Source organism: Oncorhynchus nerka, linkage group LG9a (genome assembly GCF_034236695.1).
Source record: "Oncorhynchus nerka isolate Pitt River linkage group LG9a, Oner_Uvic_2.0, whole genome shotgun sequence".
Lineage (NCBI taxonomy): Eukaryota > Metazoa > Chordata > Actinopteri > Salmoniformes > Salmonidae > Oncorhynchus > Oncorhynchus nerka.
This window is the reverse complement of record NC_088404.1, coordinates 45,252,716-45,276,463: the sequence shown is the minus strand read 5'-3', so window position 1 is coordinate 45,276,463 and position 23,748 is coordinate 45,252,716. Positions and strand designations below refer to the sequence as shown.

Sequence of the window (23,748 nt, the reverse complement as noted above, 5' to 3'; positions counted from 1 at the left end):
AATGTGCATTACAGAACTTTATTGAAACTATGTTTGGTAGAAATATATGATGTTACTTTTGGTGTAGCAGGAATGATTCTGCCGTGGCGCAGCGCCACACTTAAATGAATGCAGAGGAAACACTGCAGTTGAGTATCGCAATATAATCTTTGCCGATTGCATTTGTGAAATGCAAAAAATAAAACACATACTTTTTTTTAGCTAGCGCTAGTCGGTTATAACGATAGGTTATCCTCAGTCTTCTTTTGAAATGTTTTAAAGAGTGTGCCAACATGTTTTGAGCACTTTTATCCCCGACACTGATTTCCTCACGCTCTCTCTTGTCTTTCTGCCGCAGACATATACAGAACAATATGTTTGGAACATCGAATCACAATCAAATCGCAGTACTGAATTGCAATACATATACAGTATAATCGCAATACATTTCGTATCAGCACCTATGTATTGTGATAATATCGTATCATGAGGTCCTTGGCATTTCCCAGCCCTAGTTTAGAGAGTAGGTCATTTCCTTTGCCATTCTGCTGCAAGCTCTAAAGATGTAAACTGAGTTAAACCAATCCAAGTATGTGGCTCAAATGTACAGTATGACTGTATTTCCATCCGTCTTTTTCCAGGGTGAGTGTCTTCTGACGGTGCAGCTTGGTGATGAAGATCATTTGGAGGATGAGGAGGATGTAGAGTTCTACCTGCTGTTTGCTGGCACCAACCAGAGGCACCTGACCAGCACCTTGAGGATCAGCCATGTCACCCTGCAGGCCGTTTGCCCAGGTAAGTCCCACAATGCACCGCAGGGCGTAAAGGTCCCAAACATTCGATTGAACAGGCCAATGGAAAGTACAGGAGTACTGCCACACTGCAGGCCGTCTGTCTCCACAACACTTTGAGTCGTATTGTATCCGTTGCCAAACTAGACTAATAATTCACTCTGAGACAGTCAAACATACACTGCACTTTATGGCTAGAGACCTCTAATTGCTGTTGATGTTCGCAGACATTCCATCTTAATGTAACGGATGTCGGAAGTGGAGGAAAACCTGACAAGGCTTTAGAGAAGTAAACACCGATATATTCAGCTCCTGAAAGCCTTGCCCCGAGTGTGTGTGCATATTGACCCTAGGTACCTGTATAAGGACATGTGTTTCCACTCCTTTCCCTTAGTATTAAACAGAATGGAATAACTCAATCCTTATCTCTAAAATCCCTTTTCCCAAAGTAGTAAACACACCATAGCCTAATAAATACCTCCACAAGCCTTGCTGTCATCAGTCAGCCTTACAGTGTGTGTCCGCGTGCCAATCCAGTAAACCATTTCCCCCCAATGTCGGGATGCCTTATCTAGCCTATCTACAATACGCTTCATCCTTGCTGTCGCAGCACTAAATTAGGTAGAACTGGATGTGCTACAGACTGTTTAAAGTACTCCCTCTGTGTGGTTTAGTGGCTACGATGTCATCTACATAATATAAAATGACCTCACAGCGTAGCTACGGTACATTTCTTCGTCCTGTGGAAAGAGCCACAGCAACAGCAACCGTGTCGTTGGCCTGTTGATATACACAAAACTCCACGGCTCAGTACGGTGCCAGACAATCAGGGAAGACACGGCGTGAAAGTGAAATAAACGTCTGTGTGCTCTGACAGATGGGTGGCTAGTTGACGGAGAGAGTCCTAGTGAGGCCGGAGGAGGGGAGAACAGAGCGGGGTGGAAGTGAAATAAACGTCTGTGTGCTCTGACAGATGGGTGGCTAGTTGACGGAGAGAGTCCTAGTGAGGCCGGAGGAGGGGAGAACAGAGCGGGGTGGAAGTGAAATAAACGTCTGTGTGCTCTGACAGATGGGTGGCTAGTTGAGAGTCCTAGTGAGGAGGGGAGAACAGAGCGGGGTGGAAGTGAAATAAACGTCTGTGTGCTCTGACAGATGGGCGGCTAGTTGACGGAGAGAGTCCTAGTGAGGCCGGAGGAGGGGAGAACAGAGCGGGGTGGAAGATTCCAGTGGAATGGCTCCCTTTGCGTCCCAAATGGCACCCTATTCTCTATTTACAGTTGTGCACTACTTTTTACCACGGCCCACAGTATAGGCAGTACGGTGCTGTTTGGGACAATCTGACTGTAACACATGCCACTGTGCAGCAGCAGCTCCTTGGCACGGCCTGTGTAATCAATCCAGTGTAAGAACACTTAAAGGATTTTGGCCAGTGCATCAAGACCTTCAAATGAAGAAGAGCTTCAGAAAGCTCTGTCATCCTCCTCAGGTGCACTTCTGTCTCCCTCACAGAGCTCTGCCGCCGCCGGTGGTCCCGGCTCTTGTTATCGTGAAACTGATGGTTGCTAGGACGTTTTTATCAACAGAATTGAAACATTGACATTTTGTTTTTTTTAACCCCACGGGACAGTCAGACGAGAGATGAGGTTTTAAACAGCATTCTGGTGCTGGACGGTGGTACTGGTTGTGTGTTTGTCTGTGTGGCAGAGCCGTTTGGATGAACCAAATCTTTTATAGTTGCACGCACGCACACGTACACACATACACGCGCCCGCACACACCACTCTTCATGGGCAAATAGAGACATTTTACATGGGTTTTCAGCTAATGATGTGTGCTTTTTGCTTACACTGCGATGGGACGAGCCTCTTGGCAGCTGACACAGGAATGTCGTCTTTGTTTACGACTGCTTCTCTTCTACATGTACACCACTCTCCCAGTCCTTGGAAATACATTGTTCACAATGTGAGAACTTTGCTCCATAATTATATCTGTCTCAGTCTGGTCATTGGTAGTAAACCATGTTTTCATCCACGGGGTGTTTGTCTAGGCAGCCTTAACCAGAAGATGTCCGAGAGATAAATCCCAAATATATTTTTGTCCGGACAGAAAAGTTGTTTTTATATTTAACCCCGGCTTCAGTTATCACCGTGTAAAAACATGGCTGACATGTGGCATATTGATGATGTCGCGATGGCTGCCCCAGCTCGGATTTATCTGTGTTTGTGTTGTGTGTATGGACGTCAGCAGAGACATGAATAGGAGTGGGTGGGCCTCCTGAATGTTTGCGTGCTGTCCCCCCTGTCCCCTCAGACCTGTGTCACGACTAATATGAGCTGTCGATAAAAATATGTCTCTCACATGGCCTTTTGCTGTGGAGTCCATTCATTTTCAGAACAGGGAGGGACATAGTAAAGGAACAGAACAGTACATCATGTCACTAGGCCATGTCTTAACCCTTTACACTCGTGGGAATTGGCCTATGTGGATAGGGCTCCATGGAAATGTTTCTTACAGAAGAAATATGAAAAGCATAACCGTGATAGCAATTGAACGTTTTGGGGGAAATGATTAGACCAAAGTTGAGGACAACAGTTCACCTGACAAGTCTGAATCCAAACATTACACTGTTGATTTGACATTTTCTGTACTTGTCGCCACATTCTGAAAATACTCTGGATACATTCAGTACCATGATACGGCTATTCCTGGGAAATGTGGGGTCAGCTAAACATAAGACCAAGAAATGCTAAGGGTTTGAGTGAGAGGACTAACTGGTGTCACCACGTGGCTACACAGGCGCACACCTCTCCAAAGTGTGCACGGTTCCTAAGTCATTTCAATGCACTTTTGTGACTCAAAATAGAGTCTTCAACGACAGTATAAGGTGCTACAGTATATACTTCAACTACAGTATATTTTTTAGCTCTCCTAGCTGTGCGGTTGAGGAACTAGAGCAAGCACACTTGCCACTGTTTAGTTTGGAACACAGCCCTGCATCACACAATCACTGTTGTTTACACAATCCCCCAAGAAACGTCCCATTATAAATGTTCTATTGCCAACATGACTAGCTAAGTTCTAAAATACGATATTACAGTGTTAGGCCTTCACAGGGCAATTCAGAGAAACAGATCTTACTGTTGGTGCGCATGGAAAGGAGTGGTGTACATTCAGGTGGTTGTTTTCTTCGTAGGAGACAACCATAGGCTCATTCTGTTCAGGACAACCCCGGGTATGACGCCATGTCATCTTGTAACTGTACATCAAACACTGATCATAAATGTTGACACTGTATATGACATGGCTTTTATGATATGGAAATGTCAAGTGTATGACATCAAAGCAGTATGTATTATAATCCTCACCATCTCATCTTTCAGAATACATCGAGTGCTCTTAATTTACAGCATTTCCCTTCACTCAGACAACAAAACATTTGCAAAAGTTGCCCAATTACCAGGAGGGATTTTCAAGCCGTATACGGGTACGAGGGTGAAGGGCTAGACACTTTTCATAGATGCTAACAGGTTTTGATGGTTATCACCCCTGTTTGTGACACCTGTAGCTAATGGATATTCCTCTGATTGTGAGAATAGCATATTTACCTGTTGGTTCACAGGCTTCTACAATAATACACCTTTAAATATAATTAAAATGGCCTGTTTAAAGGTCCACTGGGAGGGAGGGTAGATTCATGTTTGTCCACTCTGAAACCTGTTGACACCAGCCAAGTTATTTGGGCAAGCTAAGGCTCAACTGAGCTGTAAAGGCCGATACACGCTGTAAACTCACGCTGTAAACTCACGCTGTAAACTCACGCTGTAAACTCATGATGTAAACTCACGCTGTAAACTCACGCGGTATCTGAAGCATGTGTCTGTACAGTAACAGACAGGTCCCATGCCTTTATGTAAGAAGTAAACTAACCCCTTCTCTTCCGTCTCTTTCCTAGCCCATGACTGCTCTGAGTCAGTGCAGGTCACGCTGTGCTTGGCGCGGCCCGGAGGCTCCGTGGACCCCGTGGCTGAGGAGCGCTTCCAGTTCGTCCAGGACCTGGCCTTCGACATGGCCCAGTTCCTGGTGAGCGCTGCGGGGCAGGCCGCCGGCCTGGAGGGGGCGCTGCTGCTGGACGAGTGCCAGATCCCGCTGCAGGAGTGTGAGCGGCTGGACGACAGCCTCTCCCTGGCCCTTAGACACCTGTCCCTGCCCCAGGGGTGGAGCGTCCTGGGTACACACGTGGGCACACCACCGGGTACCAACCTGGACAACAGCATAGGTGAGTAGGGATAGGGTCTCCGCTTTGTGTCTTACCGTGGACCTATTTTTGAGTGCTTCTCACGGTGTGTTCTGCTTTATTCCCTCTTAATGTGCCTGTAGATTTCATACAGTATGTGCTGCCGTGTTCAGTTCACGCCTCAGTGAGGTAATTAAGTAGACTGAGAAACATTTGTTCCCTTCCTCCCGAACTGAGAGATGATTTGGCCGGGTTCCCGTTCTACTGAATGAGTAGTGGAGCGCGCCCACCGGGTGGTTCACTAACGATACTTCAGCTCCGCCTCCCGGGCATGCATAAAATCTGCTCCAGCCACTCACGGCCTCTGGAGAAAGAGCCGGTCGTGGTAACGACCAATCAGAGGTCACTTTGTTGCCTTGTGTTTTTTTTGGAAGGGGGGCTCTGACATTTCAATCCCACTGCAGTGATTCTGTTAATTGGCACACAGGAATCCTGACAGTGAGAGGAGTGAGAGTCTGACCAGAGAGGACTGCCCTAGTGAGGAGAGGAAGGGCTCTATCTGAGAGAGGGAGGTTGCCATCATGCCCCAGTGTCCCCTGGGATAGCTCCAGTCCTCCCTCCTGATGTTCTTGGCTGGGCTCTCCGGCTGAGTTTAGATCCACTTTATTTCCTCCTCTGTGTTTCTGTTTTCTGCTCCTATTGGGTCGTCATAAGTCAGGAACGCAATGTCAGATATGCTAAAAACAAACATTCCCACCCAATGAAGAAGTGGGCAGTAACCAACAGTGTTTATTTGGTCTATTAACCAGAGCCTGGGACTTGTTCTGGAGCTCAAAGGGGATTGTTGGGATACATGTCGGGGGCTCTGGTCACAGCTGACTGATGCTTGTTACATTTGGAGCCTGTACGCCTGTTCTTGTCAGTAGAGTGTTAGTGTGCTTTCTCCTCTTTTTCTCTCCTCCCCTCACTCACTCTCTACCTCTCTCTCTCTCACTTTCTCTCTCTCACACTTTCTCTCTCTCTCTCTCTCTCTCACTCACACTTTCTCTCTCTCTCTCTCTCTCTACCTCTCTCTCTCTACCTCTTTACCTCGCTCTCTCTCTGCACCGGGAATTAAAGACTGTATGAATTAAGTTTCATACAGTCACTTGAAAGATCGGTTGGAATGTATGGCCCTATAGAGCCATTTAATAGTACAGGACCCAACATGAAACCTATAGGCTCCTGCAGGTCATTTGGAACACCAAATTGAGTGTTGTTGAAACATACGGTCTCATTCCAACTCACTGAAATCTAGAGCCCACATGCTTTTTATGCATGTCTGCGTCTAGGCGTCTACTGTCTTTGTATTTTGCTTTGACTGATGACAGATTGTCATACTAACAGAATGTGTTTAATGCTTTAATGTTAGTTACACATCGTGCATGCTGTCAGAATGTGGAGGATGGAGGCCATGCTGAGCCACTGACGGCTGTTATGGCTAGCAGATGTCCTGTTGTGATGTTACCATGTGCCTCTGTCAGGCATAGATAAGAGGAACACAAAAAATGCTGAGAGCTTAAAGACTGAGAGTGCCCCTCCTCCAGGCTTTAAATTGTTTTATCCCATCAGCCTCTTTAAAGGACTACTTGATCTTGGCCTCTCAGTGTAGTATCTGAATGACGTCTGTCCCTTTTTGCTTAGGGATTGAGCTTGTAAGAGCTCAGTGATTTGGCAGAGATATCTGCCCAGCAACAATGTACAGAACTAGCCAACATGGCGACCTAGAAACACCTGTCAGATGGTTTATATGTTTCAGTGGTTCTGGGCCTGACGTGCACTCAGACGAAAGCACTGCAGTCCTTTATGTGACTCTGCCTATTTCCTCTGTGCTTTGCATCTCCTCCGGTTCCACTGTGACCTGAGGCCCCTGATAATATTTGATTCCAAAACTCTCTGATGTTTGAAAAAAGAAAAGAGGGGGGGTCTGTTAGAATAGATGATCCTGCAGCCAGGTTAAATTCCTCTCCCCAACGGTTGAGTTGGTCAGCTGTGTAATGCCTTCTCCAGCCCTGGCATTTCCTGAAGCTGGTCCCGGGTACCTGGACGACAGGCGGTGAGCCCTGGAACTAGCGGGCCTTAGGTCCAGAGGCTCTCTCTCTCTCTCTACTGGCTCTGCTGGCACTGCCTGGCCCCAGTGCCCAGCCCCAGTGCCCAGCCCCAGCCAACAACTCATTCTGGTTGAAATAAAGCACAGAGGGCCATTATTATCATGAAAAAATGCAGTAAAACTGCTAAAGGCATATTTTATCCCTTGTCACATCGACTGCCAACACTCTAAATGCCAACAGAGGATCTGCTAGCATTCCAGAGCTTCGCGTAGCAGTTATACTGAGGGTTTGTGGGAGAGAAGCAGCCATGAGAAACCAGCGCTGGTGGAAAATCTGATTTGTTAGGGTCTCTCCCTCCTCCTGTAAGTGGCTGGAGTGAATACGCTGAGTCCTACCATAGAATGTGGTTGACAGAGAGGAAATGAAGGCCCATGCTCATATTGTCTCCGTGTTTCTGCAAATCAGATGCACTGAACTGAGTCTAGTAGAGGTCAGGACAAGGGTTGATTTTCCTTTTCACATTGGATAGTTTCCCATCAATGTATTGTATTGAGTATGTCTGTCCGTGTGATGCAATAGAGTGCGTGTTTCTTCTTTTACTTGCCTTTTCTCTGACAGCATTTCACTACTCTGGTCTGCTCTGATGTGCAGCAGTCATTCAAATGATCTGCTTCAAATGTAGACTCCTGGTGTCAGACCTGGTGCAAACCGTGTTAAATTAGTACCCTGAGCTCCGCTACGACCTAATCCCCAACTCCTCAGCACCGGATTACGTTTCTAGTAGGACTCTTTTTTGTGCAACACCTCTTTTTATGGGGGCTCCAAATTGGTTTGTTGAATTCCCAGTGGGCCGTTGAAACCAGGGCAGTCTCTTTCCCAGACTCTCATTAACCAAAGTAGAACAATCCTCCCACTGTGTGGCCTCGTACTGCTGGGATAGTAATGGCGACCGCCCGGTCGACGAGGCTCTCTGCTCTCAGAATAGAGCCACCTGTAACATTGCAGATCATCTCCTAATACACCATTGTGAGTAGTCTTGCGTTGGGAGAAAGTCTCCATACCACTTAATTACCCACACTGAAATGGGACTGTAGCTGTATGGTTGTGTCAGGCCTTCCGGCTGGTTCAGTGTGTATTGAAGCAGAGGCTCAGCAGTCTGACCAGTGGGAGGGGTGAGAGGGGAAAAGGGGCGGGGTTATTAGACACATGACTCAGACAGGACAGTGGGTCACACAGGTTAGGAGGGCGGGACTCTGACAGGGCTATCACTTCAGGCTTATAGCAAAGGTGGGAGGAGTTAGGGAGAGGGGAGAGAGGGAGGCGCTCGGCCCGTGCATGCCTGAAAATGCACATAGGGATTTACACGTGAACATACTGCACTGCCAAACAGGTTACTGATCACACAGTGGCAGAGTAAACACGTCGGCTATTAAGCAGAAGCTGGAGTGTTGTTGGATGCCTGCTGGCAGCACATCGTTGCATGTGTGTCGTGTTCTAGTGAGAGGACTGGAACTGTTGACCGTCGCTGAGCCCAGTGTAACTCTCCCTCCCTGTGTGTCCCGTTCAGCTGAGCCTGGGCCACACGAGACCCTCCTGCACTTTGCGGCTCGGCGCGGTCTGCGGAAGGTGGCCTTGTTTCTGCTCCAGCAGCCAGGAGGCAGAGAGGCTCTCAGACTGCCCAACAAGCAGGGCTCCACACCAGTCAGCGTGGCAGAGAAGAGGGGCCACGGCCAGCTACAGCAGCTCTTCACTGGGTAAGTACTCACCTGTGTCCCATCCTATATACTTCACACAGGGCCTAAATATGAACAACCTTTACTACAGTAGTGATAACCTTCAGATACACGATTGCTATGCTTCTATAGGAGTAAGCTAGCCAGCCAGTCATTTCTACTACCTCAGTTACGTGTGAAAGAAAAGCAGAACCTGTTAAAGAAACCGTGTCTTCATAATATATTCTGCTGTTTTCAGAATGTTGTCTGTGAATGAAATGCACAACCCTCTCCACAGCATTTAGTTGCTCTCAAGTCGTTAGGTAGCTCTTCGTCGCCCTTTTCGTTAACGCATACTTTAGCATTCCTACAGATGAATAGGCAAGAATTTCAAGCGAGCTCATTAGGATTTGGGATCCAAACCAGCGAGAGGTGTCTTTTATGTAACCGTGGGAATGGGAACAGCTCTGGTTAGTTAGGAGCTGGGGATGTTGAAATGTGTTTGGAGTGTTTGGGGAACACAGAGACAAGCAGACAGACCAAGGATGAACTCTGCAGCTACGCTCCGAACTGCTGCTGTCAGCACAGAGTCCAACGCTATATGCACTTTAAGTACGTCAAGCCAGACCAGTATTTGGTCGTCTTTGTGGGACAAAAATCACAAATTGTACCTAGCTGGCGCCTCATGATGGCATACATTTGAGGTCCGTCTTTTTAATTTGAACTGTTTTAGAATCAGGAGGGGATGTTAACGTGTTGGACGACAGCTCGTACGCTACTCTGTGGTCTCACAGGCTGTACCAGCTGTATGGGATTGGTTACATGTGCTCACACATCTGAGCTATAAAATAACACAAGAAAACAGCCAACATTTTGGTTTCAAAACTAGACCAATGTTAACTCGGCAGCCCCAGTAGGTTACATCCCCCAAACACAGATCACAGATTTACCACTGAAAAAAATTGTAGTGAAGATGGTGGGAAACAGTGGTTTCATGGAACTACTATAGAAACTGCATTTCCAGTTTATCTAATAGAGATAATTTGCTCCCAGCCACAGCCTCAACTAGCACTTCACCAAACCAGTTTGATTACCTGCTTTTACCATCAGTGCCGTCCGTGACACAGTGCTGATCTGTTCTCCAGCTGAGCACATACGGTTGACCTCATTACAGAGTTCACCAGAGGTCACTTATCTCTCTCTATGACATTGAGGTTCAGATGTCACCTAAGTCCCAGACAGGGACGTGCTGGACCTGCGTGGACCAGTAGAGACCGGGTCATAGGGACACTCTCAGGCCCCAACACCGCATGGTGTCTCTCTATCTGCGGCACACAGACTGCTTTGCTGTCCCCTGGGTCAACGGTCTCTGTCGGGTCTCTTTCGACCTGGGTTGGTGGAGGCTGTGAAACCCGATCACCGTAGGAGAGAGAGAGAGCAGCACTAGCGGGAGCTCCTCAGAGGCACTGTGTGTGTTACAGAGGAGAACAAAGCAACTGTTTTCACTAGACTAGACCAGGGATTTCTCCGTACCCACTCTTCCTGCGCTTCCTCGTCTGCATGTAACAGTTACACCAGTCACATAGACACCAACCCATGTTCATCTCTCTGATGTTGCTTGGTGTTGTTGGGGAGGCTGTTGTTCGGTGTTGTTTTCGGGAGAGTTGTGGAAAGATTCCTGAAATGAGTTAAGCTGGGAGTGGAGAGATTGAGTCACCTGGCTTCTGACGTTAAATGCTCTGAGACAGGATTAGTTCAGGTCAGGGACAGCCGGCTGTTTATTTGGCACAGGAGAACAGTTAGGTGTCATGGCTGAATCCCAACAGCATAGTTGTGAACATTCCACCCGCTGGCTGTAGGAATAAGCTGGTTAGGTCATATACCATTAACAAAGGAATAAGAAACCCAACGTTTATAGTACAATTGTCTTCATGACAACTGTGTGTTGTTAAAAGCTCTCTCCCCTGGCTCCCGAGATTGAGGCTGGGTCCTGGCTGCATTCGGGTTCCCTACTCAGGTCCCACAACGTGGCTCTGTTGTGTTCTTCCCCCGTGCCGTGTCCTGCCTTTCATTCCCCAGTGAATGATGTTAGGGGGTTGCCATGGAGACCCATTCAGCCCTGTGCTGGCACCGAGCGCCAAGAGGCAGGTGAGAGCAGCCTCTGATCTCATCGCTCCTGCAGACCAAGGCTCAAATACTATTTCCAACCATTGAGTTTTTGCTGTAGCCTGCTTGGAGTGGGATATGGAGCAGGGTTTTGGAACTATTCTATTGGTCCGTTAAGCCGGGCAAGCTCAATCAAGCATGGAATAAAGTATTGGAAATTATTTCAAATAGTATTTGAACCCAGGTCTGCACTCTGGCTGGAATCTTACTAATCCAATCCATTTACTGAATGACTCCCTCATGCCCTTTGCTTCCATCAGATTGTTTTGGCTTTGAGTCCTTCTCACCGGAGCTTACCAGTGGTGACATCATCACCCCTGAGTCGATTAGAGTCAGTTCCACTCATTGTGAGAGAGCAGAACAGATGACTCAACCCAGGCAGAGAGAGACTCACACCCAGGACCGCAGGACAATACACTTCTAAAGTCCCTCCCAGGATTTAGCCATTACAAGAGGCGTTTAGAATAGGTCCATGCCGAAAACGTCATTTTAGCACGGCTATGTTTGATCTCTTTGCTTTGTTTTTTGTTCCTCTTTGTAACTCAGTAGAACTGGTTTCACTGGTGGAGGAGATTAGAAAGGGAGAAGTGGCGTTTACTTTTTCAATTCCACCGATATCATAGAACAATGAATTAAATACCAGTTCTGTGATTGAGATAGAAGTAGCAATGAAGCTGACCAGTTTTGGTGGTGAGGTCGGCGGTGGAATGGTGAAAGGTTTATCTCCCTGGGAATGAACCTGTGGGTCACAATAGCTGTTATAATATGGGCGTAGGTAGTGCTGCTGAATGCTGAGTCAGTGCTGAGTGCTTTGGCTACCTCCGCTCTGACCAGGTGTGTTCTGTTTGTGTTGAGCAGGGTTGAGACCTCGCCGGACACCCGGATAAAGGCAGAGGAGAGGCAGTGTTACCCAGGAGGCCGAGCGCTGCAGCACCACCCTAGACTGAACACCTACACCCTAACGGTGGACACTGTGCCAGGGAAAACTCCGCCCAGCCTGCAGGGAGAGGTGGAGGAGCTACAGAAACTCATCCGCTCACACAGAGACAACAAGGTGAGCTATAGAACTCTGCATTTAACTCCGTCTGCGTTCAACTCTGTCTGCTGTCTCATTTTGTTGCTTTGAACTATGACTTACTTGCCGTAATCTCATACACTAAGTCATCTCAGAACCCAGAATCAAATCTTCTGGCTAGCTAGTCAGTCTATTGTAAGTTACCTGTGGGTTTTTGTTTTGCTCTGAACATTTTGTGCATGTCTTATCTTGACTCGAAGTGAAGATCCCTGTGTGTAATGTGTGATGTATAATGTGTGTAAATGACATTTAATTAATGGGACAATTATTCACCCTGCATTTCTGTTTGTACTGTAGGGAGATCATGTGTTCCAGCAGCAGTCACCAGACGAGCTAAACAGTACAGCAGGATCCGGCGGCATCAGCAACACGTCAGCGCACACAGCTTTACACCCCCAACACAGCCATGCCCACCTCGCGGGAGGGGCGTGGCCTTGTCCGAACGGCCAGCCAGAGGAAGGGGAGGCGGGCCCCGCTCAGGCAGCAGTAAAGGACACTGTGAAGGCGTTAGATAAAAGAAGTGAAGCTGCAGTACAGCGGCGGAAGAGGGAGGGTGAGACACCAGCTGTCAGCACACCGTCCTGTGGAAACCAGCAGGAGGAAGCTGATAGGGAGAGGACAGGCGTAATCACTGCCAGGCAGAGTAGCAAGGCAGGGCGCCGTAAAAGGAACAAGGAAGAGAGAGAGAAGAGGCGAGCAGAGACTGAGACGGGCGATAAGGCTGCTGCTTTTCCGACGACGGTTACGCCAGCCATGGGCCACGCACAGTCCCAGGAACACCCGGAAGACAAGCATTGGCCCCTGGAGACTGGGGAGAGGAGTACAGTCAACAGCAGTAGCAGCTGTGGGGACACGAGGGCTCAAAAGACTATGGAAAGGCAGGGGGAGCCTGACAACATCGAGGAGATGGATTGTAGAGCACCCTGGGCTCAGATAGAGGCTGGGGTTCCTGTGGAGAACGGGCAGCACGGTGAACATGGCGGCGAGGTGGAGGTGGAGTACGCGGAAGCCGCCTCTGAATGTACTCTGCAGACAATTACAGGAGCTGTGAGCCGCCATCAGGCACAGGCTGCACAGTCACAAGACCCTGAACAAAGACAGGAAATCACCACAGCGCTGACGAGTTATTCTGAGGAGCAGGATTTGGCCAATAACAGCAGCCAGACCCGGGGGTCTGAGACTGAAAGAGTTGGTGATATTGGCGGTACACACGAGAGAAAGAGAGAGGCAGGAAACCCCGGCCAACAGACTAACGGTAGCACTGAGTCAGCCAGCAGCCGAAGTGGAGAGACTGACACAAACAGCATGAAGCAGAGCCCCAGTATGACAGAGGGAGAAAGCGAGAGCAGCCGTTCACACGGACCCAGTAGCGTTACAGCACCAGAGCCCAGTGAGCAGGTCCTGGATCAGATGGCGGAGGGCACAGTGGAGGTAGTGGTACCACCACCACAGCATAACCAGGACGGTGCCCACAGCCAGGGCCACGAGGCTGGGCAGGAATGGGAGGAACAGGCGTCCACCGACTCTGCCAGAAGGACAACTGAGGATGGAGAGAGACCGAGCGTAGAGAAGTGGACCATGGGGCCACAGCACTCTGATGATGTCACAGACCTCAAACCCTCTCATGAGGAGGAGGAACTCGTCCAGTCGGATAGTTGCTCCGCGGACAAACTGTCTGAAGAGGGGACAGTCACAGGAGAGGAGACCCTTGCAAAGAAGAAGGTGTCTATACAGTGGGCATCATTAGAAGAGGCAGACTCTCTGCCTTGTAGGGAGGAGATAGCAGCCACAGCTGTAGCAGTGGTGGCCATAGCAGTAGCAGCTGCTGTAGCAAACATAGAACAATGCCACTCCAATTCAATGCTGGAGGCAAGCCGTGTACCGGAGGCTGTTGACAACCAGCGTGAGCATCAGACTGGACCCAAAGACACTGCACCAAGGTCAGGGGTCACTGTTTCTGAGGCCGCTGAGACCCTTACCTTGGATGGGGGTCCGATTGTCTCACCTGGGGAGTTACAGGGGGATGTGATGGACAAGAACCCCTCAAAGGGAGAGGATGAGCCTCGTCTTCTACAAGGAGAGGAGAGCAGTGAACTATCCGAAGCCAGACCTGGGAATGAGAATGAAGTGGAGGCCAGACTAGCAGGCCTGAGTCTGACCCAGGGAGAGAGTGTAGAAGCCAGCAGAGAGTGTGGAGACTCCCACCCTCAGACAGACATGTTGTTACATGATGAAAGGGCTGTGGACAGACAGAGCGATGAGGTCATCACATCCTCCTCCACTATCTCCCCAGAGAGATCCTCCGAGCTGACACATCAGGAGGCTATTCCAGAGAGCCCGGCCACACCTGCAGATTTACATACAGCCAGTGACTCTGACAGTGGTACGGCCCAGAGTCCAGAGCTGACTTCCCTCTCGGAGCTAGACAGTGAAACAGGCCCGGGTGAGAAGAAGCACAGCTTCTCAGTGGAAGTAGACGGCGGATTGTCCTTGGGCCTGCAGTCCCCACACACACTGGCCAGCCTGGATGGAGTGAGTGAGAGAATGCTGGATACTAAAGTGGAGTGTTCTGAAGCTTTGAGACCCCTTGACAAGTCTGTGAAAGGTAAGGCCACACAATGACAAAACAATGATAACTGCCCGTGTCCCTTTTCAAAGCTTGATGTTGCTATGCTTTTGCTTTGCTCACCTATAGATTCATTAATGCAGATGAATAAGAAGAAACCATTTATTTGAAACATTTCATTCAAGGATTCATAAGTAAGCATTTCACAGTAAGGTCTATAGACCTGTTGTATTTGGCGTATGTGACAAATACAATTTGAGTTGATGAGTTAGTAGAGCTGGGACGAAAAAGTGAAAATGACAGACATGGACACTGCCTTCTTCCTACCGAAGCATTTCGCTCACGTCGGGCATTTCGCTACGCAGGGCTTCTGTGGATTGTTCTACAACCATTATTTGGTCAGCGGTAATAGCCTATGCATTATGTCGACTCATGCTCTGAAAGTATCTGTCCCAGTTCAGCTGCCGGCTGCTGTGTGAGTGAGCCGCGCTCAGAGGAGGGGAGAAGCTCAAGCATATGACCGTTACTTAAAATGAAATTGCAGGAAAAATACTGTTTTCAAAAGCAGCTACTGTTGTTCTACTTTTTTCCCCCCACAAGGAAATTGGTTAGGGGATTGTGGATCTGTCTCCGTCCGTTAGTGCTTTAGCATGTTTGTACGTTAGCCACAGACAACATCTCAGACAACACAGGGCCGATTTTGTTCAAATTTAGGTGAATGACGTGTCGTGCCATAGAGAGCCGGCATTTACAAAATGATACTGCTTGGCCCAAGGGGGACACTGCATCATTCGTGGGGGATGACAGGTTTACTGTTGTTGATTTATCAATATCGCCAAAGAATTGTCAATTTATCCATTTTTTTGTTCATATCGTCCAGCTGCAGTAGTTAGTACAAGCTCAAATTCAAGTAGATTTGGGTCATGAGGAAAATCTGAAGCTCACTTTTCATGTACATAAACCCTTTACTATATATCCCCTACTTTATATCCCAGCTGCTAAATTCAGGCCTGGTGTGCATTTTTGTCGTCTTTCTTAACTGCACCATCCTTTCTGTGTGAGCACACTGTCGTACGACTCTGAGCATGTGACCATTTAGTTCAGCTATGCCTGAGCTATTACCGTTGCTAAAAGGGGATAGGCTGTCATTTGTCATGGCATTCTGTGGAGGTTGAACCACAGAATATTTACCTCAAAACAAGAAGTAGATTATATTAAAATGTAACTTTTAACACATTTTGTCAGCTACACCATGTAAATTGTAGAATGCTTGATTTTCAGGAGAAACATTATATGAGACTCTCTGGCTAGGCTTGGGCAGTATCCAGATTGTCATACCTTCATACAGACCTTGTGCCATACCGGGATATCTTGTAATACCAGCACTGAACACAAGGGGCGCTATTTTCAAACAACACTTGGCATCTGTAATTCGAAGGTTAGCAATGCTAATAAGTACATGTAAAATTACATAGAGGATGCTAACTAAATGCTAACGAGCGCAATGTGAACATTTTATACAGTCTCTGACCTAAACTATTTGCAGGACAGACTTCCCAACTCATAAAGTTTTACAATGAGCACAGAAATGCTACTCACAGTTTACTCCAAGCACAAGACAAATATTAGACATCAAGGCTCTTGATCCAGGAGGGGATTTTCTGCTGTTAGGATTTTGGAAGAAGCTAACCAACCACTTAGCTAGATAGCTAACTAGATACTAAATTAGCAAACAAAATGCACAACTGCAGAAAATTTAGCACATTTTAACCCGTTAACTTAATAGTTATAAGATGTCTAGCTGGCAAACATTTAGTTGTGAATTCCATACTGTAAGTAGTTCACCTGACAAGCGCTGCACAACAGTGAGCGACTGAGCTCCGGTCTCTCATCGTGCTGTGCTTATAAAGAAACACCACATGACTGGGGATTACCGGTAAACTTCATAATGAAAGATTATGTGGCAGATGTAAATTAAGATTGCGATCTTCTTTATCTCCTAACCTATAGAACAAGTTGACTGCAGGGATTTACTTCAGTTTCAGTAGCTTTAAATATTAGAATTTATTCAAAAACTTCTGAGAAATTGTTTTAACGGCATTTCCAAATACCTCGGTATAAGGTAGATATGGTATACCACCCAAGCCTATCTCTGGCCTCTCCTCCCTGAGTCAGTCTGAAAAGTCAGGCTCCATGTCAGTCATCTAGAGAGCTGTGTGATTGTGAATGGGGCTGTGTGTGTGTGTGTGTATTTACGTATCCAAGCAGCAGTACAATGATCTCTCCAGACCTTACAGTAGGCTCTGAAAATAAAGGTATCCTTCCACTCAGAGCCTTCCCTGTCTTGGCAGTCCGTGAGCACATGGCTACACCCAGGCCTTTTCCTGTCTGGATGGGAATATGGAGCAGAATAGATCCTCTGATTCTACACTGACGTAGTATAAATAGAGATCATTGTCCTCTCTTCATGCATGGCAGCTTGTTTATTGTTGCTTTTCTAACGGTTGTCAAGGCCTATGCTGTTTATACATTAGATACTACTGGTATGATTCATTATTTTGAGTTCATATTTTGAACTTGAGTTGAAGTTTTCATTTATGGAGAGGATTCTGTGTTAGTTTGTTCATAGGGTCACACGGTCAGGTTCCGTATATGTCTGTGTCATACCTGTGTCATACCTGTGTCATACCTGTGTCATACTGTATCACTCCCCAGACAAAGACACGGTGTGTCCAGCCCAGGGAGAAGAGAAGGGAAAGAAGGAATCTCTCGCATACACGGAAGACTCTACACTGGTGAGTTAACGTTTCATGTTTCAAAGTTTATTCGCCACGTGCACATGTGGAAAACAGTACAGTGAAGTTGATACTTTGAGAGCTCATTGCCAAGAATGCAGTGATAGTAATAATAGTATGGACAATTATAGAAAATATAGAAAACATTTAAAAAATATATATAGAAATAAACAGACACCTTTACAAGTCCTCAACTGGCAGCTTCATTAAATAGTACCCCCAAGGCCTCCCGGGTGGCACTGCATCGCAGTGCTAGCTGTGCCACCAGAGACTCTGGGTTCGAGCCCAGGCTCTGTCGCAGCCGGCCTCAACCGGGAGGTCTATGGGGCAACTCACAATTTGCCTAGCGTTGTCCGGGTTAGGGAGGGTTTGGCCGGTAGGGATATCATTGTCTCGTTGCGCACTAGCGACCCCTGTGGCGGGCCGGGCGCAGTGCACGCTAACCAGGTCGCCAGGTGCACGGTGTTTCCTCCGACACATTGGTGCGGCTGGCTTCTGGGTTGGATGTGCGCTGTGTTAAGAAGCAGTGCGGCTTGGTTGGGTTGTGTATCGGAGGACGCATGACTTTCAACCTTCGTCTCTTCCGAGCCCGTACGGGAGTTGTAGCGATGAGACAAGATAGTAGCTACTAACAATTGGATACCACGAAATTGGGGAGAAAAGGGGATAAAATACAATAAATACATTAACAATTAAAAAAATAGTACCCACAAAACACCAGTCTCAGCGACAACAGAAGAAGGCCAGCATCCTGGAGTCGCCTCTTCACTGTTGACGTTGAGACTGGTGTTTTGCAGGTACTATTTATTGAAGCTGCCAGTTGAGGACTTGTGAAGCATCTGTTTCTCAAACTAGACACTCTAATGTACTTGTCCTCTTGCTCAGTTGTGCACCGGGGCCTCCCACTCCCTTTTCTATTCTGGCTAGAGACAGTTTGCGATGTTCTGTGAAGGGAGTAGTACACAACGTTGTATGAGATCTTCAGTATCTTGTCAATTTCTCACATGGAATAGCCTTCATTTCTCAGAACAAGAACAGACTGACGAGTTTCAGAGAAAGTTCTTTGTTTCTGGCCATTTTGAGCCTGTAATCGAACCCACAAATGCTGATGCTCCAGATACTCAACTAGTCTCAAGAAGGCCAGTTTTATTGCTTCTATAATCAGCATTACAGTTTTCAGCTATGCTAACATAATTGCAAAATGGTTTTCTAATGATCAGTTAGCCTTTTAAAATGACAAACTTAGCTATTAGCTAACACAACGTGCCATTGGAACACGGGAGTGATGGTTGCTGATAATGGGCCTCCATTCAAAATCAGCCGTTTCCAGCTACAATAGTCATTTACAACATTCAAAATCAGCCGTTTCCAGCTACAATAGTCATTTACAACATTCAAAATCAGCCGTTTCCAGCTACAATAGTCATTTACAACATAAACAATGTATTTCTGATCAATTTGATGTTATTTTTAATGGACAGAAAATGTGCTTTTCCTTCAAAAACAAGGACATTTCTAAGTGACCCCAAACTTTTGAACGGTAGTGTAGATGTAAACAGGAGTAATAGTGACCAGTAGCAGAATAAATAGATACTAAATGTAAAAGCAATCCATAAACAATGAACAGCAGCGTAATGGTAGGAATACATCTAGTCAATAATCATTATTATCATTATATCACGTTCATGTTTTTGTCAATTTACAGATCGAAAAACTCTTGGTACTCTAATGATTTGGAACATGAGTAAAACTCTGACTCCTGTCCCCACAAATCAGTTGAAGTCACATATAGTCTGATTGATGTAACATTTTTCATGACTGGGAGATCATTTGTTTCTGGGAAGCAATTATCTTATCGCTGTTCCATGCCAAGCATTCCCACCTGACCTCACTAAATAAACCCTTTTTGTCATGTTGTTTGCCTTCACTTTTGGGAAAGTCCGTACAAACATGACGCACTTCTCGGCCTGACAAGCTGAACTCTTGTTTCTAAAGGTCAGGTGGGCAGATATGGGAAAGCTGTGGCCACGTGGTTCACCGTGTGTGTGTGTGTGTGTGTGTGCCCTACCCTATTTAACCAGGAGGAGAGAAAAATAAAAGATGACCTCACCGTCTCTTCTCTCCCCTGAGAGGAGTGATATGAGGGGTGAAAAACAAGCCGTAGAGAGGGAGGCAGAGATAACACAGTCCCACTGACAGTAGCTGCAGCAGCAGTGTGAAGACAGAGAAGAAGGAAGGAAGTGTCTGATTAGCAGCAGGAGACATCCACACCAGCAGGTCAGGGCACTGCCCTCCCACGCAGCTCTAGAAGCACACCTTTTCCTATGGGAAGCCATATTGTTTCCTACCGTTGTCATTCTCTGTTTCTGACTACCTGGTTCTGAAAGGTGACCTTCTATTATATAGTAGGTCTTGTGTTATGGTGAGGGACTGACCGTGCAATTGTGGGCAGGCATCCTCTGTGATTTTCTTTTGTGATTCTCTACAATTTTCCTGGGTTGTTTTGTGTGGTGCGTAATTGTCAGCATAGTCCACAGGGCCTATGTGACTGAGATGATGTCATACTGAAATGCTTCGGCCATGTCATATCTCTGTTGTGATCACGCCGCAATCTGCAGGCAACTTTCTTCTGGTATGATAATTGTCTTCATGCATGAAAGATTAGGTGTATTGTTCAGCAGTGATTTAGTTCTGCAATTCACCCCCCTCTTGTGAATGTGGCTAAGCTGTGCTGCTTATCTGGAGAGTGGCATGTAGACAGGGCCACTGTCACAGCTCTCTCTCTTGGCCAGACTCCCTCTGTACTTCATTATTAGCCTTTGAGAGGAATTACACTGTAACTCTGGAGGACTGTCTTTTATAAGAAGCTCACCAGGTCAAACACAACAGCCAGCCAGACAGCCTGCCGGCCAGACAGCCAGCCAGACAGCCAGAAGTCTGTGGCACGTAAACCACATAGTCTCAGAGGAGAAGAATATTTCAACTCTTTTATGAAGATCTTTTTCAACGGTCTGCATTTATAAATAAATGCAATTGATTGATTGACTATGAGACAGCTGAAGATTGGGTGCAGTGCAGGACTCATTCATGTCTTCCTATTAGCAGCTGTTGAAGGTCCATGCCGGGGCCTGCTCCGCTCAGTGCTCTTCCACCTGAAACAAATATCTGCCAGTGAGAGTGAAAGCAGATGCCATTTCTCAGATCCTTTCCGTCTAATTCAGTTTGCTCCAGCAGTGTTCCTCGTTGTTCTGTTGATGGAATCACGTCATTGGTGTCCGCCTCGCTGATTATGACAACCTGTCAGAGAGACAACCTGTGAGCTGTTACAGAGTGGGAGGAGCTGCATGGAATACTAATTTGGTGTTAACCTTAGTCGCCAGTAGAGAGCAGTCTAACATCAACTGGAGCCGCATTTTGGTCCACAGACTCGGCACCAGAGGTCTGTTTGAACGTGTTTGATGGCCAAAGTTTTCAACGATAAGTGGAGAATGTATACAAAACAACGTAGAGCACTACAGTTCAGAATTAGCATCGACATTTACATTGCTATAAAGTGTGATGCAGAATGTTTGGTTAATTGAATTGTATGATGCAACACAGCTTTCAGTGTCAATGAGTTTGTGTGAGGTACAGTTGAGTAATCTTCGTTAAACAGAACTGCGAGTACTGCAGAGAGCAGCCAGGAAAGGAGGAAGTCCTGAAATACGGACAGACTGTGCTGCTGCTGCCTGCCAAAACCATAATGAATGTTCCTGCCAGCTCTGTGTGTCCTCAGGCACCCCCTAGTGTTGTGTCCTGGTATAACTACCTCCCGATGTGTACAGCATTTCAAACGGTTAACAAGAAAAATACAGATGACATAAAAAACATATTTTTGCCAGAATGTTTGGTTCAGTAATATATTGCCTGTCTTAATCTTGCAGAGGCGTGCTTGACAGCCTGCATTCTAGTCAGGAATTGTCATGGTTTATGATTTTCGAGTTTTCACAGGTTACCAAACCAAGCATGATTATAAATGTGCTTCCCTACTGCAGTGGAATGGGCTGCCTGGGCACTGTAGGTCCTGAGGCTGCTCAGTGCATAAAAGGAAGGATATTTTCCTCCATATTGTTTTGGTTTGGGGGGAAGCAGGGGGTAGCTAGTTGCGGTGAATTCTTCAGTGAGTCTGTTCATCGCTTACTGAACCTGACTAGGGTGGGTCTGGCTGTATGTGTGTCTCTTTATCCACGTCCCTCTTCTTTCCCATTCATCCTCCTCTCTGGTTTCTCTTCCCCTCCCTCTGTAGTTGTACAGCAGGATATGAGGACACACGCAACCGTGCAGTTTGTCTCTCTCTCTCCTCCCTCTCTCCCTCTCCCCCCACCTACCTACCTAGGTCCTGTTGACTACAGGTCCGATACCAGCCCAGAACTCCATAGGTGCTCAGGCTCAGACCCTCTGTGTTTGTATGCATCAGGGCCTTACAAAGGGCCCTTCACGGAGCGCCCCCTCTCCCCTCCACCACCTCTCTGAACTCACCCTGACCCACAGCCTTTTATGTCGATTGATCCTTCTCTCAGTGGATGAGCTCACATGCTTCACCCACACCACTATGTTTACTGAGCAGGCAGCACGTAACATGGTACACTTATTGACATTTTGTCATACAACCACTACTATTGTAAAGTGGCTGTTCCACTGGATGTCATAAGGTGAAAGCACCAATTTTAGGCTCTTGCTTTCTTAAATGTAAAGTAAATGACTTTTAGGTTGCTTTCAGAGACTCTTAGGTTGCTTTCAGAGAATTCTGCATTCTTCACTATTTGGAATAGGTTGTTATTTACTGTAGACGTGGGTTGAGAGTTTGTTGTGGTATGCACAGTGGTTGTACAGTATGAGAATAGAAGCCAGTCCTTGGTTAGCACAAAGAGAGGCTGGAAGAAATCAGGAAGTGTTGATTAACCCCCCCCCGTAGTGGTTTTAACCAATGAGAATTGCCATTTTAGAAAAGTCCCCTAAACATGATTAGCATGTCATGTATCTGGGTCTGTTGTTTTCCTCTCATAATGTTACAAGCCGTGTGCCCTGGGGAATAGTAGGAATTGGGGCAAGTTGCTCTTGTTTCCAGGGGTTGTCTTTCGTTCCACTAAGCTGCCCAGACGTGTTAGGACCGACTGAGCCCCAACCCTCTCTCTCTCTCTCTCTCTCTCCCCTCTCTCACGCTCTCTCTCTCTCTCTCCCCCTCTCTCCCCCCCCCGCTCTCTCGCTCTATCTCTCTCTGTGCGTCATGTGGACAGTTTGTAATGGTTGCCATGGTTCCAACTGTTTGTCCGTTCCATTGATGACTGTCTGCAGATGTGGAGTTTTTTTTCCCCTGCTCAAGTGTTTCACACAGAGGACACTTCTGCTTTCTCCTCTGCTTTGGGACACCCACTGTTTGAGAACATGTTACACGCATTGAGATTCCAATTCTAAGTGATACGCTTGGGGTGTTTTTCATCATGAGGACCATGTTTGTACTTAAGTAAAGATAGAAGACGTATGATTTTAATTCCTAAAGGTATTGTCCTTATTAGCAGTGTTATTACATCAAACCTATGGGACAAGCAACAGCAGTTGACTATGTCTCTAGTCATAGTTTATCTGATCTGTTGCTCCTCACTGTGTGTAGGAGAGCTTCCCTCTTCTGGAGCCAGCCTGTATGCAGGTCATGCATCACAGTGGCTTCTCCTTATCAGCCTGTTTCCATAGACACTCTCTCCCTGCCGCTCAGCATCACAGCACCCACTGGGTACAGCTGTTCAACTCGTCGCCACACGGGAGAAACGGGGGGGGAATAGATGCAGATTGACGAGAGGATAAGAGGAGTTGACATTGAACAGAAAATGGAGAGAGATGAATAGGGGAGAGGAGAGAGAGAAAAAAAATGGCAGTGAAAGAGAGGAGAGGAGGGAGGAGTGTGTGTGAGAGAGGGAGAAGGAAAAGAAGGGAGGGTCAGACTGAGGGGCTGGTTCTGCGAGCAGATGTGGGAAGAGTTGCTCATTTCCCCCAAACTTCACAAAGGACTCAACAAGCCTGAGCTTCATGTTGGAATCTAGCGCCTTTCTGTTAATAACCACTACTTTTCACTGCCTGGAAAGATGTACGAGCGACACAAGCGGAGGTATAGTCTGCGTGGAAAGGGGGAGAGAACAGTGGATGTCGTTTTGATAAAGGTACGAATGGACAGAGAATCTTTTTACTTGCCACATGTGTGAGAGAGCGCTCTACGCCTGTGGATGTGGTCGTGGAAGAGACCCCCCAAAAAAACAGGCTGTAGGTTTTCTTAGCAAATTTCATGACGTGTTTTCATGGAGCCTTT

The 23,748-nt window shown here is 47.0% G+C and overlaps 1 protein-coding gene across 9 annotated transcripts in view; it reads left to right on the top strand.

Annotated features, from left to right (window-relative positions):
• Window positions 1–23,748, top strand: part of akap13 (A-kinase anchoring protein 13) — a 94,387-nt gene that overhangs the window by 30,385 nt on the left and 40,254 nt on the right. For all 9 annotated transcript variants that reach the window (XM_029668316.2, XM_065022638.1, XM_029668323.2 and 6 more), the window contains exons 3-8: window positions 621–774; window positions 4,723–5,046; window positions 8,662–8,848; window positions 11,831–12,026; window positions 12,345–14,652; window positions 17,329–17,408. In XM_029668316.2, coding sequence (XP_029524176.2) covers window positions 621–774; window positions 4,723–5,046; window positions 8,662–8,848; window positions 11,831–12,026; window positions 12,345–14,652; window positions 17,329–17,408 — 3,249 coding nt within the window. The remainder of the gene's footprint in view (window positions 1–620; window positions 775–4,722; window positions 5,047–8,661; window positions 8,849–11,830; window positions 12,027–12,344; window positions 14,653–17,328; window positions 17,409–23,748) is intronic.